The sequence below is a fragment of the Pteropus alecto genome, unplaced genomic scaffold (genome assembly GCF_000325575.1).
Source record: "Pteropus alecto unplaced genomic scaffold, ASM32557v1 scaffold110, whole genome shotgun sequence".
Classification (NCBI taxonomy): Eukaryota; Metazoa; Chordata; class Mammalia; order Chiroptera; family Pteropodidae; genus Pteropus; species Pteropus alecto.
Window position 1 is genome coordinate 1519023 of NW_006431920.1, and position 15183 is coordinate 1534205.

The 15183-nt window shown below is 49.5% G+C and overlaps 1 protein-coding gene and 1 pseudogene across 8 annotated transcripts in view; both read right to left on the reverse strand.

Annotated features, from left to right (window-relative positions):
* The window catches only part of ARMC9 (armadillo repeat containing 9), a 122408-nt gene that overhangs the window by 64241 nt on the left and 42984 nt on the right, over nucleotides 1-15183 (reverse strand). For all 8 annotated transcript variants that reach the window (XM_025043209.1, XM_025043210.1, XM_025043211.1 and 5 more), the window contains exons 9-11: nucleotides 9979-10013; nucleotides 6818-6929; nucleotides 3864-3956 (exon numbers count right to left, since the gene is read on the reverse strand). In XM_025043209.1, the coding sequence (XP_024898977.1) occupies nucleotides 3864-3956; nucleotides 6818-6929; nucleotides 9979-10013 (240 nt within the window). The remainder of the gene's footprint in view (nucleotides 1-3863; nucleotides 3957-6817; nucleotides 6930-9978; nucleotides 10014-15183) is intronic.
* Nucleotides 5067-5185, reverse strand: LOC112475465 (annotated as a pseudogene).

Consider the following 15183-nt stretch of genomic DNA (forward strand, 5'->3'; position numbering starts at 1 on the left):
AATACGGCAAGAAAGGAAACCATGGGGACCCTGCAAACAGCCAATTCAGGAGCGGGGCAAAGGGAATCCGCAGAAGTCTGGTGAAGAGAGATGTCTGCATGGCCGCTGTGCACCAGATGCAGAGGGTCCCAGCCCGGACTGAACTGCACGGACTCAAGACAGTGATCAATTGAAGGCTGTTGTCCCCAAGATGCCTAATGTCACAGCGTCGTCTTTATTCAGGTAAAATGTTCACTGGATACAGCGTCCATACAGAAAACTACACCGATTGTAAGTGCACAGCTCAATGAGTTTTCACAGAGTGAACATGCAGGTGACCAGTAACCAGATGAAGAAACAACATTCCGGGCCCCGCAAGCCTTTTTAGGGTCCCCTTCCTTACCCTGGGCAAGATCTGTCCTGGCTTCTAACACCACAGGTTAGTTTTGTCTGTCTCTGAGTTCTTTTGTAAGTGAAATCATGCCGTGTGTTTTCAAATCCGACTTTTTCATTTAACACTACGTTTGTGAGATTCGCCCATGTTGCGTATTGTGTGTTTTTTCTCATTGTTCAATGTATCCCATTTTACAAACACATCACACACAGGTGATTTATCCATTCTATTGCTGACGGACATTTGGGTTACGGCCAGCGTCTTGGTTGCTGTGAGCGGTGCTGCTGTGAACATTCCTGCGCATCTTTACTGAGCACAGGGGCACAGGTCTGTTGGGGTTACGCTTCGGGGTGGTTTTGCTAGGACACAGAGTAGGCACTTTCAGTAAATACTGCCAGTGTTCCAAAGAGGTAAACCGTGTAACATATTTAAACAGAGTACAAAATTCGTGGCTGAGGGGAGCCCACACTTTTATCTGTACTTGCATAGCTTTGACATGTGCCGATGAGGTTCCAGCTCCCCGCCCCACGCCCTGCTGTGCGGGTCAGCTGTGGGCAGTCTTCCCCCCGACGGAAGTGTTCTCGTGCGCTCGACTCCTGAGAACTAAAGTTCTCATACCAGATGAGCCTAAAAACCAAAATTACAGAGCAGCTCACCACTCCCCTCGACCCTACATACATATTGCTGCCCAATAACTGGTACCTGGCCGACGTTTCAGCCCTGCCAGATGCCCTGTGTGTCCCAGGACCCTCTCCTGGCCTTGACTACCAATGTCCTGGAGGGGATCACTAGCCCAGGGAAGCTATGTCCAATGAGGAGCCAGTGATTTTGTTCACGTCATCTCCTAGGTGCCTTCATCGACGCGGATGGGGACAGTGTCCTTTTCATGCAGAACAGGGTTTGTGCTTGCTACTCAGTAAACACTGCATCACTCAGGGCCCATGCACAACTGGGGAAACTATAAAGAAAAGCAAGGAACTGACTCAGAGAAAAGTCAGGATGTGTACGGCCCTGTCAGATGCAGCTTTATTCACGGCAACCGAAAGGCAGAGGGACGCAAGCAGTGCTCATTGACGGGCGAGTGGATAACAAGCTGTGGGAGACACAGATAACGGAATGTTATCCAGCCTTAAAAAGGAAGACCATTCTGACACGTACCACGACACAGATAACTTTAAGGACATTAAGCTAAGAGAAATAAACCCAGTCACCAAAATATTGCACGACTGCACTTATGGGAGGTACCTAGGGTAGCTGAAGTCAGAGAGGCGGAAAGAAAGACACTGCGTGGTGACTGCAGTGTCCGTTGTGCAAGATGAACAGGAGTCTGGGGACCTGTGGCACGACAACGCGACTGTGCCCAGCATGCCTGGACCGTACACCTAAACGTGGCTGGGGCGGTATATTTGATTTTACGTGTACTTTACCCCAAATAAAAAATAGTCAGGATGACGGAAGGAAAGGGGGTGCAACCTAGAAGCCCCCGAGTTACTGGCAAGTTTCTGTTTCTTAGTCCGAGCTGTTTAGACAAATTGCTATTTGTTTTATTATTACTCTTTCAACCGGTCGTGTATGATTTCTACACTCATCTGTGCGAGGGATACTTCTCACAACCGAAAACGTGGTTCCGCATAAGGCGAAATTCCTTAGATTTAAGGAACCGTGCCTTCCTAAGTGCATATATTATGCTACATAGGCAAGACTGTCCAATGTGGAAAATTTGTTATCACAGCACCGCCAACAGCCCGACATAAAAATGATCAGTAACACTAAAACGCTCAATTCACTGCAATTTGATTAGATTTGATTCTAAAACAGTGATTCTCAAAGAGTAGTCAGGGACCAGCAGTATCGGCGTCCCCTGAAAACTTGTTGGCAATGCTAATTCTCAGGCCCCTAGACCCAGTGAATGAAAAATGCAGGGAGCAGGCGTCCGTGTGTTAGTGAGCTCTCTGGCGCTAAAGCTGTAACTCTGAGAACCACTCGGCTAGGTGAACTCAGCAACGAGCTCAATTTCCTGACTGGAAAGGCCAATTTATTTTGGTGTCATGGTGACACAGCATCCATGTTACACAAGGAGTCTGCCTGCTTTGCAGATTCTCTTAAGATAATTCAAGGTCATTCCTTATTAAACAAATAAACCACAGCAATGAAAAATAATGACTTGAGGAAGAAATGACTTCTTCAATGGTTATAGAGATTAGAGCATTTTGACAAATACATATCACAAAACCTAAGCTACCTTTCATTAGAGGAACATTATTTTTTATACACAACCAAGAAAGAAGAAAACAGTGCCAATTAAATTATATTATAAACACTGACTGCAAGACATATTCTGATTTCAGAGATGCTAAAATGGGGAGCGTGTATCTTAGAGTCAATGAGATAAATATTTCAGAAAGAATCGGTATTGAATTTACTCTTTGAATGTGAGTTTCTAAGTCACGCAATATATTATCCAGCTGCTGGCTTCAATGCCATCACAAATACAAACAGAAAAAAAAAAAGAAAAGAAGTCAAGAATTTGAGAGACTATTTTTCAAAATTAACACAACTTTTTTACAGGAGCAGTAAGACTACGTTCAGAGACTAAACCGGCCACTCAGGACTGTTTCCACCCGGGCGCACAGCGGGTCAACCTGAATCCACTCTGGCAGGGAGCAGTCTCATCCGTGACCCAAAAGGCACTGACGCCCCGCTCGGTGCCCACAGGGAAGCTCAACAACAGGGAGAGAAGTATTTAGAACATTTGGGGTAAATACTCAGCTGAAATAATGAGACGCAGGGTCTGCATTATACATGCCAGATCTCGATCCTCCTGCCCAGCGAAGCCTGGGGCCAACAGCAGGTAAGGAAGGTGGGGAGCGGGGTGAACAGCCGTGTCCTGGGCCCCGTGCTGGGCCCTGGGTTAAGTGTTCACTGCATGTGCCCACACGCAATCACGACGCCCTCCTGAGGCAGGGGCTGGCTCCCCCTGAGACGGGGACCTCCCCGAGACCGAGTGACTTGCTTAAGGCAGCTGGCTACCTCGGAAAGAGGTTTGAAACCAGCTCATCTCCCTGCAAATCCCACGCTTTCCCCACCAGGCCTGTCTGGTCCAAAGCTGTATACAAATCCAGCAGGCCCGGATGGGGAAAAAAAACAGAATCTGTTTATCTATCTTGCCCATCGTAAATCATGCTGATTTTTCAGGACTCACAGTAAGCTGGGGGATGAGGGAAAGATTTGGGAATTTGAGCAAAAAAAAAAAAAAAAAAGGCAGAAAAGAGCTTGGAGCAGAATCAAGCAGTTCTCCTTCGCTCAGGACTCTACTGGAAGTGAAAAGCGGGCCAATGTCCAAGGTGAAGAGCAGATCTCAGTAGCTGACAGAAGCTCAAGGCTGACGTTAAAAACGGTCACCAAACTGAAAACAAGCAGAAACGGAGGCCCCCCTCCCGCCCCATCTGCTAAGCTCAGTCCCTAGAAATGGGGTCCGTCTCTGCCCGACCTGGCTGTGGCTGTGACAGTCCAAGAGGTCGTTGCTGACGTAGGCCTGCAGAACGGTCTCCCTCTGCTCGCCAGGATGGGAGGTGGTCAAGCGCTGGAGAGAAGAAAAGCAAAATCAGTAAGTCTGAATGTGGCGAAAACGTTCGCAGAGCGGGCATGTTTTAAACAGCAGTACCGGTGACCGCACGTTCAAGCGAACAAAATGAGTAACATCCCGGGGGGCTAGTTAAGCAGCCAACCAGTCCACTGGTAAGAAATTACGATGTGCACTTCCACATGGGTGACGTGGGGGAGGCAGGGGTCAATTTACACGTATGAAATCTCCAGGGAGCGAAGTGGCAAGGTGCCTGGACAGTAAGCGTGCAGATAAGGGAGAGCTCACCAACGCCTGATCCAGGAAGGGGATCGGCGTCGGCCCCTGAAGGATGAGCGGGCCGTCAGCCAGAGTTCGGGGGGACGTGAGCGTGGTGAGGGGAGTGTGGGCCGGCTCAGGGAGCTGTAGAAATACAGGATGCATTTGTGCTGAGCTCGACAGGTAGGGCGCAAGGTAGCTTGTAGAGGGCTTTGAATGAACACCATGCCAACGACCAGACTGCACCCTATAGGGACTGACACAGCAATACTGTGTGTGTGTGTGTGTGTGTGTGTGTGTGTGTGTGTGTGTGTGTGTGTGTGGAGGGGGCGCGGCTGAGTAGAATTTTGTAGATTTTGAAAAGGCTTAAATCTGTTGTGTAAGAATTTACTTCATGCCCATAGGTCTAGACGAAAAATGGTGCGTGGGGAGCACGTGAAGTGGTTTGTGCTTGTGCATGCGGCTGTGTGCAGGTGTGAGTTAGGACATAAGAAAGCCATGTCACTAACGTGAGTAAATGTCCCTGCTGTCCAGGAAAAGCTTACTCGATAACGGTCGCTGACACTGCAGGCCCTGCTCTGGCCGAGGAGAAGCTGCGCGTGTCGAGAACAGTGTGGGAAGCGGACAGGGAGGCCGGCAGCCCCCGGACGTGAGAGGTGGAGGCCTCCGGAGGCCGCTGTCACTGACAGACGGGACCCACCGGGCCCAGGAGGGAGGCCCTGAGGAGAGAGGGGACTCTATATACGTTTTTTGTTTGTTTGTTTTGTTTTGTTTTAGGCGAGGCAACCCATGATTGACCTCACAGATTGCAAGGACCTTGTCAGCTTACAATCCCTCATTTTTTATTTTTTACGCCCACAGCACCTGGTCTTCCTAGGTGGTCTCCCATCCAAATACTAACCAGGCCCAACCCTGCTCAGCTTCCGAGATCAGACGGGATCGGGCTTGTTCAGGGTGGCATGGCCGTAGAGAGGGGACTATGTTAAAGGAGGGTGGTGCCAGGAGTGTCACATCTTTGGGGTGCCGCCCTCCTGTTGAGTTCACTGAAGTGAAGTCAGGTAGGGAGGGGGAAGGGGCTGGAGTAGGGGCACTGGGGATGGACACAGAGAAAATCAATAAGAGACATGTTTATTTTTCCTAATTATTCTGTGACAATGTCATTTATCAGCCAAGGAATACGCTGTTTCACCAAGAGACTCGGCGGCATAGACTGACAGGAAGTGCTGGGTGGATGAATTAAGAGCCAAAGAAGATGAGTCTGGTAATTCAAGCAGAGAGAAGCGAACGCTCAGGGCGGGGACGGCCACTGGAGGTTACTCACGCCGCCCCACCCGCTCCGCTCCACTGACGCCAGCGAAGCCAGAGCAGACCTCACCACTGACCACAGCCTGGCCGCGTCATCCACAGAGCACTCACGCCACAGGACCTGATCCAGGAAGCGCCGCTAACCATCGGAAGGGCAAGCGAGGTGCCCTTTTTCTACCTGGAGACGGGGAAATTGCTCAAAGGCATTTAGATGCCAACATACCCTGAAATTTGGGGATCTGTGAAGGGGTTTGACACTACTCCAGGGTGAGTTAGAATGGACTGTTAAAGAGCCAACCGGCGTTGGCTTAGACCTGCAGCTCTCAGAGTGCAGTCTGGGGGAGCCGAGGGGGTTCCGAGGTCCTTTCGGGGAGTCTGTGTGGTCACAGTTATTTTCATAATCCTCCTAAGCTATGATTCGTCTTTTTCATGGTCAATCTCTCAGAGACTATGTGAAGTGTGATACTGTGACAAATCGAATACTGTGACAAATGCAGGAGCAGATACGGGACTCCAGATGTCCCCCATTAAGCTGGACATGAAAGAAATTTGAAAAAATGCAAAACAATACCACTCTTCTGATTTTTTTTTTTTTTTTGCTTTGGAAAATAGTTATATTTTTTATTAAAAATGGGTTGTTTATGTTACATTGTGAGTTTACCATTGTTCATTCTTAACGAATTCATAAATATATTTTTTAAATTTTCTCAGTTTTAATTTTTAATACAGTAAATATTGGTAGTTTGAACTCATATAAACTAAAGCTTTTTGGGGTCATCAGTAACTTTTGGTCTGGGACCAAAAGTCTTGAGAGTCACTGACTTAACCGTGATTAATCTGAAGACTGGGAAGGGAAGCAACGGTTTGGACTAGGCTTTATTTCCCTTACGGACTTGTTAACAAGTTTTCACCCTGCCATGGCTCGTCTGCTGACACCCGAATGCAGAGGGCTTCGTGGAGCTGTCCTGTGGGGGTGGCTCCAACACCCGACTCCACTTGCCGTGGATATGGCTCGTGCCCAGAAAGGGCCAGAAGGGGGAGTCTCCAGGGCCTCGAAACCGCTTGTGTGACATTACCACGTGAAGGCAATGGCACAGGTGACATTAACAGAGTTTTTTTTTTTTTTTTAAAAGGGACAAATCCGTCTTCTGAGGTTTTTAACTTTAGCTCCTGGTGTCAGCAAGCAGTAGAGTAGGAAGGAAGATTTTTAGCAGACAGGATAAAGGATACCAGCGAGGTAGGCAGCCGAGTGAAACCAGCATGGTCTTTTTTTTTAACGTCAAGGGAAAGGTACGCACCCAGCGCAGAGCCTGCAACAGGAAGGCTTTCAAGCGGTCGCTCCCCCAAATCAGATCCTTCTTCAGTTTCTCATAATCCAAGGAGGGCAGTAACGGGACATCCTTCGATTTCCTACTCAGCAACACGAGTTCCAAGAGAAAGAAGAGGGCAGAAGAGCCAGGTCATTACACCTTGTGAGCATCGTGGCCCCTGACCTAGAGCTGCTCTGGCAGAATGGACCGGCAGAGGCCCAGCCGTCGCCTCTGTGCGCCTTGGGCTAAGACCAGGCTCCCACAGAGAACGCTGGGCTCCCGGCACCCCACCTCCCCCGCTTCTGCTCGCTCAGCTCTGCCTTTCCTGTTCCGTGAACTAGGGTTCGGTACAGCACTCTCCCGAAGCGAGCACGCCCTGCCCACGCAGGCCTAGAAGCCACTGCACCCACATCGGCCCAGGGCTCCACGCGAAGGCCGAAGTCACCTTGCAGGCGCCGTCACTTTCTGCCCAAATTCTGTTTAGAATCCTGAGCGAAGCCGGCCCAACAGTTCCGCCCAGAAGCCTGAAGCCACTGTCTCTCGCAGGCCTGAGGGACTGGACTGGGCTGCTCCAAAGGCAGACCGGGGGTCAGGAAACGGATGTGAACAGTAGAGGCACAGGCCACCCTCCGAGAGGCAGACAGCGGGCAGAAGGCGTGGGGGACATAACCTGGGAGACTGGTGTTAAGTCGGTGGGACAATTTTCAAACCCCCCTTGAGAGGACTCCAAGCAGAAGACCTCAGGGGAAGCCCAGCTTCAGTTAGGAGAGATCTCTGTGCCGAGACCCCACGCCCTGCAGAACGACCCAACGCCTGCCTTTGGCCGGCCCGAAGCACAAGGAACCACCTCAGATTCCTTGTCACTAAAACGGGCATCTTCACATTTTGTTTTGTTGACTAGGAGACTGGAGTGTATGGAGCCTGATGAAAATGGAATGAGGCCTGTGGTCCAGTGAACAGTGCTGTGTTAATGCTGCTTCCCTCGTTCTGCTGTACCACGGCCACGTGTGCAGCGTGTCAGCACTGAGCACCACGGCCATGTGTGCAGCGTGTCAGCACTGGGTAGGCTGAGAACGCAACTTCCTGTGAATCTACGATTGTTTCAAAATAAACTAAAAACAAAACAAAAAAAATGGTCCTCCTAATATTGTGTAGAGAATATCAGTACTTGCTGCACAATAATAAATGCAGATTCCTGAAGAATGGGTGAAAAGACTCAGGATGGAGGGCTCCATTTGATTTTAAAGGTGAAGGAGAAACTGAGATGACACCCTTAGGAGGCAGGAATTTGGGTACTTTAAATTTCCTTCTTCATATGTTTCTATAGCATTCAAATTCTCTATAACGAGCATGTATTACATAGGAAAAATCACACACCAGCTTTTTGAATGTTAGTTTTTAAAAGACAAAATGAGATCCTTTTACAAGGCACGGAAGAAAAGGCCAGAAAAGAGGACAACAAACAAGACCTCAGTGACCACCCCGGGGAGGAGCGTCTTCTAATTTATCTATCAAATGGCAAACCCGCGCACATGGGCACACCGATCATTTCGACACCTTTCTCCCTGAGGCAGATACTACTGCGAGTTTAAACACTAATACAGACACTTCTTAAAATTCCAATGATAAATAATTGGCCCATGTTCTTCAAAAGTGTCAAGACCATGAAAGACAAGGACTGAAGAACGATTTCAAACGAAAGGAAACACAGACATGATAACTAAACTGACACAGCATCCTGGGTGGAATTCTGGATTGGACGAAGGACACACTAGAACAACTGGTAAAAACGGGAATGACGTCCACAGATTAGACGGCCCCGTATCAGCGCTAAGTTTCTGACTTTGATAACCGCCCTGGGCTCGTGTAAATTATTAACACTGGGGAACCTGGGTGACGGGTATAGGGAAATTCTTTGGACTGTTTTTGCTGCCCTGGAAGTATTTCAAAATTTAAAAACTGTTTTTAATTTAAAATTTAAACTGGCTCTCGTTCTAGGTCAAAAAAAGTTCCACTTGTAATGCCAAGTCTGATAACGCTCTATAGCTCAGGTGCTTCTGGGTAGGGAAGAAATACTGTCATATTTGGGCCATTTTTACTTGCCAATAATGGCAATACTACCAACCAAATTTACTGCCACCTAAGCTGCTCGACGGCCCTGCATTTCTGTGGCCCGGCCACCCCCCCGCTGTCCAGGAAGACGGTGTCATGCCTTCTCCTTCGTCCTCTGAACCCTACCCCCAACAACTACCTCCCTTCACTCCCCCTCTGCAGGTGACCTTGCCTCTTATGTCACTGCGAAGAACATGAGCAAACGCCCAGAGAGTTTATCAAATTCCCACCACTGTGCTAGGTGCTTTTTACACATTAACTCATTTTTACCTTTACAACGGTCCTATAATATAGTTATTATCATTGTTCTCATTCTACAAGTGAGGCTCAGAGAAGTTACATAAAAGTCCAAAGTCACAGAGCTGGTGGCAGAGGCTGGATTTTGACCCCAGCGGTTTGTGCTCATATGCACTACATTACATGGCCACCGTCCAGAGAATAAAGTGCGGGGCAGGACCAAGGGAGGAGGAAAGTCGCGTCCACCTCAGGTGTCCAAGTAATCTCACAGCCCCACCCCCAAACCTGGCTCGGAGAGTCCCCAGAACCCAACCTAGTCCCCATGTCCAGGCCAAAGGTTCCCAACTTCCTCACCATTGCAACACACATGGCTGATGGAGTCCGTACGCATCAGACACCCCTATTGTGACAACCTGCTCAGGCAGACACAAAGCCACCCTGTGCCCAGTCACGGTGCGAGCCAGCAGGAAACATTACATTCAAACATTGCAACACTGTTGACTGCCCTACGTAGTAGATAAAATTGATTTCTAGAGAATATTATAGGATCTATTCAAAATGTTTTCCACTTGAGGCTATCTCCCCAAAATAAATAGAATTAACATTAAAAGATACTTCTACTTTAACAACAATACTTATGATTACTGGTTTTTCCTTTAATGTCCACATGGAGCTCTAGCTAATCGAAGGCATTCCTCTAAGCTAGGCTATTACGATGAACGTTTATTAAGGTTACTTTGAATTCTAGTTTAACCCATAGCTGTTTTCCACAATAATGACTCCTGAGAGCAATTACTTACACGGGCACCAAGGAGGCTCTTAACATGGTCGAAGCCTGGGGGGCGAGGGGAGAGGAACAGAAGAAAACAGACCGTGTTAAACATCGACAGCAGTGCATTGATCCTAAATCACTGTAACAGCACAAAGTCAACAGATGTGCAAGGTTTGTGAACAACCATGATTCTCCCACCATAATCATATATGATTTAAAAATTAGCCCAAATCAAGGTCAATCAATACACTACTGATGCATTTCCCAAGCCGCCCATTCCTGGTTCGTGGCTACTCTACTCCAAGGGACACTTTATAAAAAACGGTGAGTTCTCCCCCTCCAAACTCCCAGAGGCACTTAAAGTTGCTATTACAGGCAATACTGTATTAAACATGGACTAAAATAGAAACAACCAAACGCTATGTGTTGCAATCGTCTGGAGAGATTCAAATCAACTGTACAAAGATATTTTGAGAAAACAAAGAAATGAATGTGGGCCGCACGGGTGCTACGTGATACTAAGGGAGGAGTATTAGGCCTTGTGGTTATGTTTTCCTTTTGTTTTTTAAAGCTCTTTTCTGTTAGAGATGATATTGAATTACCTGCAGGTAAAATGATATAATGTTTGGAATAGGTCATAAAGAACTCCAGGGGAAAAAGAAGTAGCGAAGAAAGCAAGCCTCTGTCTGTGGAGCGCCCCCTGGAGGGGCAGGCGGTGGTACACTCCGTCCCCTAGAGGGGCAGGCGGTGGTACACTCCGTTCCCTGCTGTCAAGCAGCTCTGGAATGGTCACTATCCGCACTTATCACACGGACCTGTGATTATTTTGCAATTATTTCTGTGTCTTTCCCATTCGGCAAACACTGGGTTCCATAAGGGCCAGAGATAAGACACCTTGGTGTCCCTAGCACCTGCTCCAGCACTTGGACATACGAGGTACTCCAACCACCGTTTGTTGAATGAAGGAATGGATGCATGAATGCTGACTTCACAAAGCGGGCACCCTAGAGCCCTTGACTTGATAGATCGTCCTGGGCTGATGCCCCTGCCCCTCTCTCTCTGCAGTTTACAGACCATGGGGACCCCCGCCTTGGAGACATCAAATCCAGCCTTTAAATGACTCATGACCATGTATGTTTTTATATTTTTAACCTTTGATTTTTTTTTTTTTAAATTAAAGGAATTACCTACTCCTGGTACTGGTTTAAATAACAAGTTTAGAATGCCAACTAACTTACTCACTTAACCCATTAAGAAGACCGAAAATCCAAGATAATGAATCCAGTGAGTCAAATAAGAACACGGCCATATGAAGATATTAGCATAATATGCATAAAAGAAAATATTTAAAAATTAGTGAGATTAGCTAATTCATAATTCCACAGATAAAATTCACCAACATCCCCTTTTTCAGAATGTTTTCTATCTTTTCAAACAGATGCTTTTTTGCTAAACTCTGTATCATTCTATTTGCCCTGTGACGAAATTAACTGAAAAGCAATAATAACTGACCCTTTCATGAGGACAGCCAATAAATTCAACATTAATGAGACTTGATTATCTAATCGAGTAATAAAAAAAAGGCTTCGAGAGAGAAGGCGGTTGCGGTTTCATTCACCAGGCACGCTGTGTGCCAGGTCCCCGCCCGCCGCCGGTGACGTGAGGATGAACGGGGCTGAAGTCCTCATCCCAGAGAGCTTGCGGCCCACTGGGGAGACCCAACGATCGAGTGACACTGCGTGCCTCTGCTTCCTCGTCTGGAAAGTCATGGCCATGACAGCACCTACCTCGCAGGACTGTTACGAAGATTCGATTACTCACCATCGGCCTCCCCGTTCTCTACACCCCTCAAAGTACCAGGTCCGGCTAATCCTATCCCTAGGTCTCTCTCCGGTCTGCCACCTTCGCCCAGCCCCCACGCCAGGGAGCCTAGCTCGCTTCTGATGACTTCTGCTAGTAATGGTGCCTTTGACATTTACTGAGCTCACTGTGAACAAGGTGTGCCGTTCCTGGCACCTGTACTGATGTAGTAACTCATTGCAGCCCCTGTTATGTCCATTTTCGGATGAGGAAACAGAGGTTAAGTAACCTGCCCTATGCAGAGACTCAAACCCGGCAGGTTCTAAAGCCCACCCTCTCCTTCAGGTCCTTCCCCCACCCTCCTTCCACACTCGGCCCAAGGTGATCTTCATCAGAGCCAAGGTTGCTCCGGCCACTCCCCTCGCCCCCCAGCCCACCCATCCACTCCTGAAGTTGTTCCTTGCACACCCCAATGCTCCAGTCCCTCAGGCCCTGCAGCTCCCCGGGGGCGGCTGTGTCTCTGCCCCCCAGCTCCTCTCTCTCTGGTGGACCTTTGCCCTCCCTCCAGCCTCCCAGATTCTTCCTCCTGCAGAACTGGGGAGACCACCCGCAACACTGCCCGCCGCCCAACTTCTCCGCGCCCCGGCAAGCTTCTGCTGCATTCCGTTCAAGCATTCTGTTTGTAGCATTTTCGCATTGTATGGTGTCTATGTTTTTCTTTCCTTCTAGCTGTTTTCACCCCCCTGGGGACATTTTGCCCCCAGAGGACATTTGTAATGTCTGGAGACATTTCTGGTTGTCGCATCTGGGGGTGGTGCTACTGGCTTCTCATGGCCAGAGGCCTGGGATGCTGCTAACCATGTTCAGCGCACAGGCCAGTCCCCCCCAAAAGAGAATTATCCGGCCTAAAACATCGACGCTGCCAAGGCCGAAAAACTCTGCTTTAGACACGGGTTTGCTTTTTGTTAATCACCTTTATATCTAATTGAGTTTTAGCCCAGCGCAGAGTAGATACTCAAAACCTCTTTTTCTGAAAGGAACTGACTCACACAAGGACTTGGATTACAGCCGTGACTCCCGAGGAGGGCCCGTGGGGACCCTCGCCGCGGGGCAGGTGCACCCCCACAGGCTCACCCCGGAAGGCAGCACGGCTTCCGCTGCCTCCGCGTCTCTGTGCTGAGCTACCCTGCCGCAGGGCGGCCGAGGCCGAGAAGGACTTAGCTCCAGTTTGTTATGAAGTCAAGTTCACCTTAACACTGACAGCCAGATACAGACCTGGAGGGCTTGCAACAGGCTACAGCTACCACTTCTGTCCCTGGGTGGTGTCATCAACGACACTCGGACACTCAGGGGCTGCTCCAATTCGTTGGACTCGAATTCTAAAAGTCGCCCCTGCCAGCTGCAGGTGCCGCTCTGTGTATGGGTGGCGTGGGCACAAGTACAACCGGCCAGGAAGGGAAAGCCCCGGGAGGAGAGGCTCCCCGCAGGAGAGGCTCCAAAACCATCGGTCAGTCGGGGCCGTTTCCCTCGCAAGCTAGCGATGGATCTTAAACATGGATGGAGGAGCCCCAGGAGGTGTCCCCCTGCTATGGGGGCCCTAACTGCAGCCCTCGGCAAGGCCGTGGACGCAGGAGGGCCATGCGTGCAGGCTGCAGGCTGCACCTGCAAGACGCAGGGCTGTCCGTGCAGGAGGAGGACTAGGATAGAGAACTGCGAACGGATTTGGAAGCGGAGCTGCGTGGGTGGAACAGGAACGCCCGAGGGCCCGAATGTGCCACTAAGTTCTACAGAAGCTTCTCAGGTCACCTGCTTTACCACTCTGAGAGTTTGTGACCGAGCAAGGTGTCAGCAACACGCACACTCGGGGAAGTGCCAGAGCAGGGGCGCTAGGGCTTCTTGGGGCTTCTGTGACCAGAGCTGAGCCTGGAGGGACGATGGGCATCAGATCATGGAAGGCTGTGGCCTCTCTGCTGAGCATTTGGACCTGAAGCAGCGACAGGTATTAGGCGAGGGAGTAACATGATCGGATGCCTGCATGTACCTAATCCTACCCGAAATACGAGGGCACAAGGAAATAGGACTTAACCAGAAAGGCCATTCCAGCTCCCGTGTGAATGAGCAATCAAAAAGGCGAGAGCTTGGAGTCTGAGACCAGGTGGGAAACGTTGCTGCGTGTAAGCCGGGAGGCAGGGAGGAAGGACGCCACTCGGGTCCCCTGACCGCCTGAGCCCTGTGCAACGGGGAGGGAAGAGACTCGGGGTAAAAAGTCCTTCACCAGACAGGAAATACAGGAGGGGAGACCACCTGTCTGGAGTAAAGATGAGCCCGAATTTGGACTGAGAAAATGTGCTGTGCTTGTCAGACATTCATGGGGCGAAGGCCGATCAGTCCGGGTTTGGAGGTCAGGGGAGAGGTCTGAGCTGATGGCACAGTCACCCTCTGTTGATCACGGTCCGACCAACTGGCAAGATTAAAGGTGTTCCAGCCCTCAGGTCACCAGGGACAGACAGTTCGGGTATGTGACAGACACGGGTATGTGGGGTGTGGCAGGGAGAGGTGAGCCAGGCCTAGAACTCCTCCTCGACACATGGAGCGCGGGGCCCAGAAAGGCGGCCTTGCCGTGGGGAGGCACCGTGGGCCGAGAGCAGGCTTCTTGCCTAGATGCCGTAAGGAAGCCATGTAAGGGAGAGTCCAAGGGCTGAAAATGTTGACCTTCAAGTCAGAGCCATGGTACCGACACAGGAAGCCTCAGGAAGCCTCCCTGAGTGGAGCAATGTCACAGAAAGGTTTCCTGAAGGGCACACCAGGCCATCCTACAAAGGGGCCAGCCCCATGCTCCCAGCCCCTGGAGCTGTTCATTGCTCACGAAGATGGCTGATCTTGGAACCAGATGCCTTCTAAGATTCACATATCCTGGGCCTTTAATATATTTAGTGCTATCACAACTGGAAGTATTTTAACTTGTATTGCCAATGAGCTCTACTTGGAGTTGTTGGAGAAAGGGAGGATTAATTCCCAAACGAGCTGTTTTTCCAGATGCATCAAAATGGAAACTCCCCCATCAAATGAATCCGCAAACCCACAGGTGCCACTCGGTGCGGCTTGGGGTTCACTCGGGGGGCTGTGCTCAGATTTCCACCTTGAGACTGTTTCTGCATTCATGCTTGCCCAGCACCAACAGGGGGCTAAGACGAGAAAGACAGCGAGCTGCTTTCAAATGCTACTTGGAGCATGCAAACAAGGATGCTGCATCACTAGAAACAGCAAAAACGCCTGCTGGAGGAAGGGTTAAATGTACCATGCTGTTCAGATTAAAACTCGAGGAGATGAGGAGGATACAAACATGCTGAAAGGCTAAGGGAGACCCTTATGCTACACGTAATTAACCTTAATTATAAATACATGTAAAGGTCTGGAAGGGTGGACGTGGAAG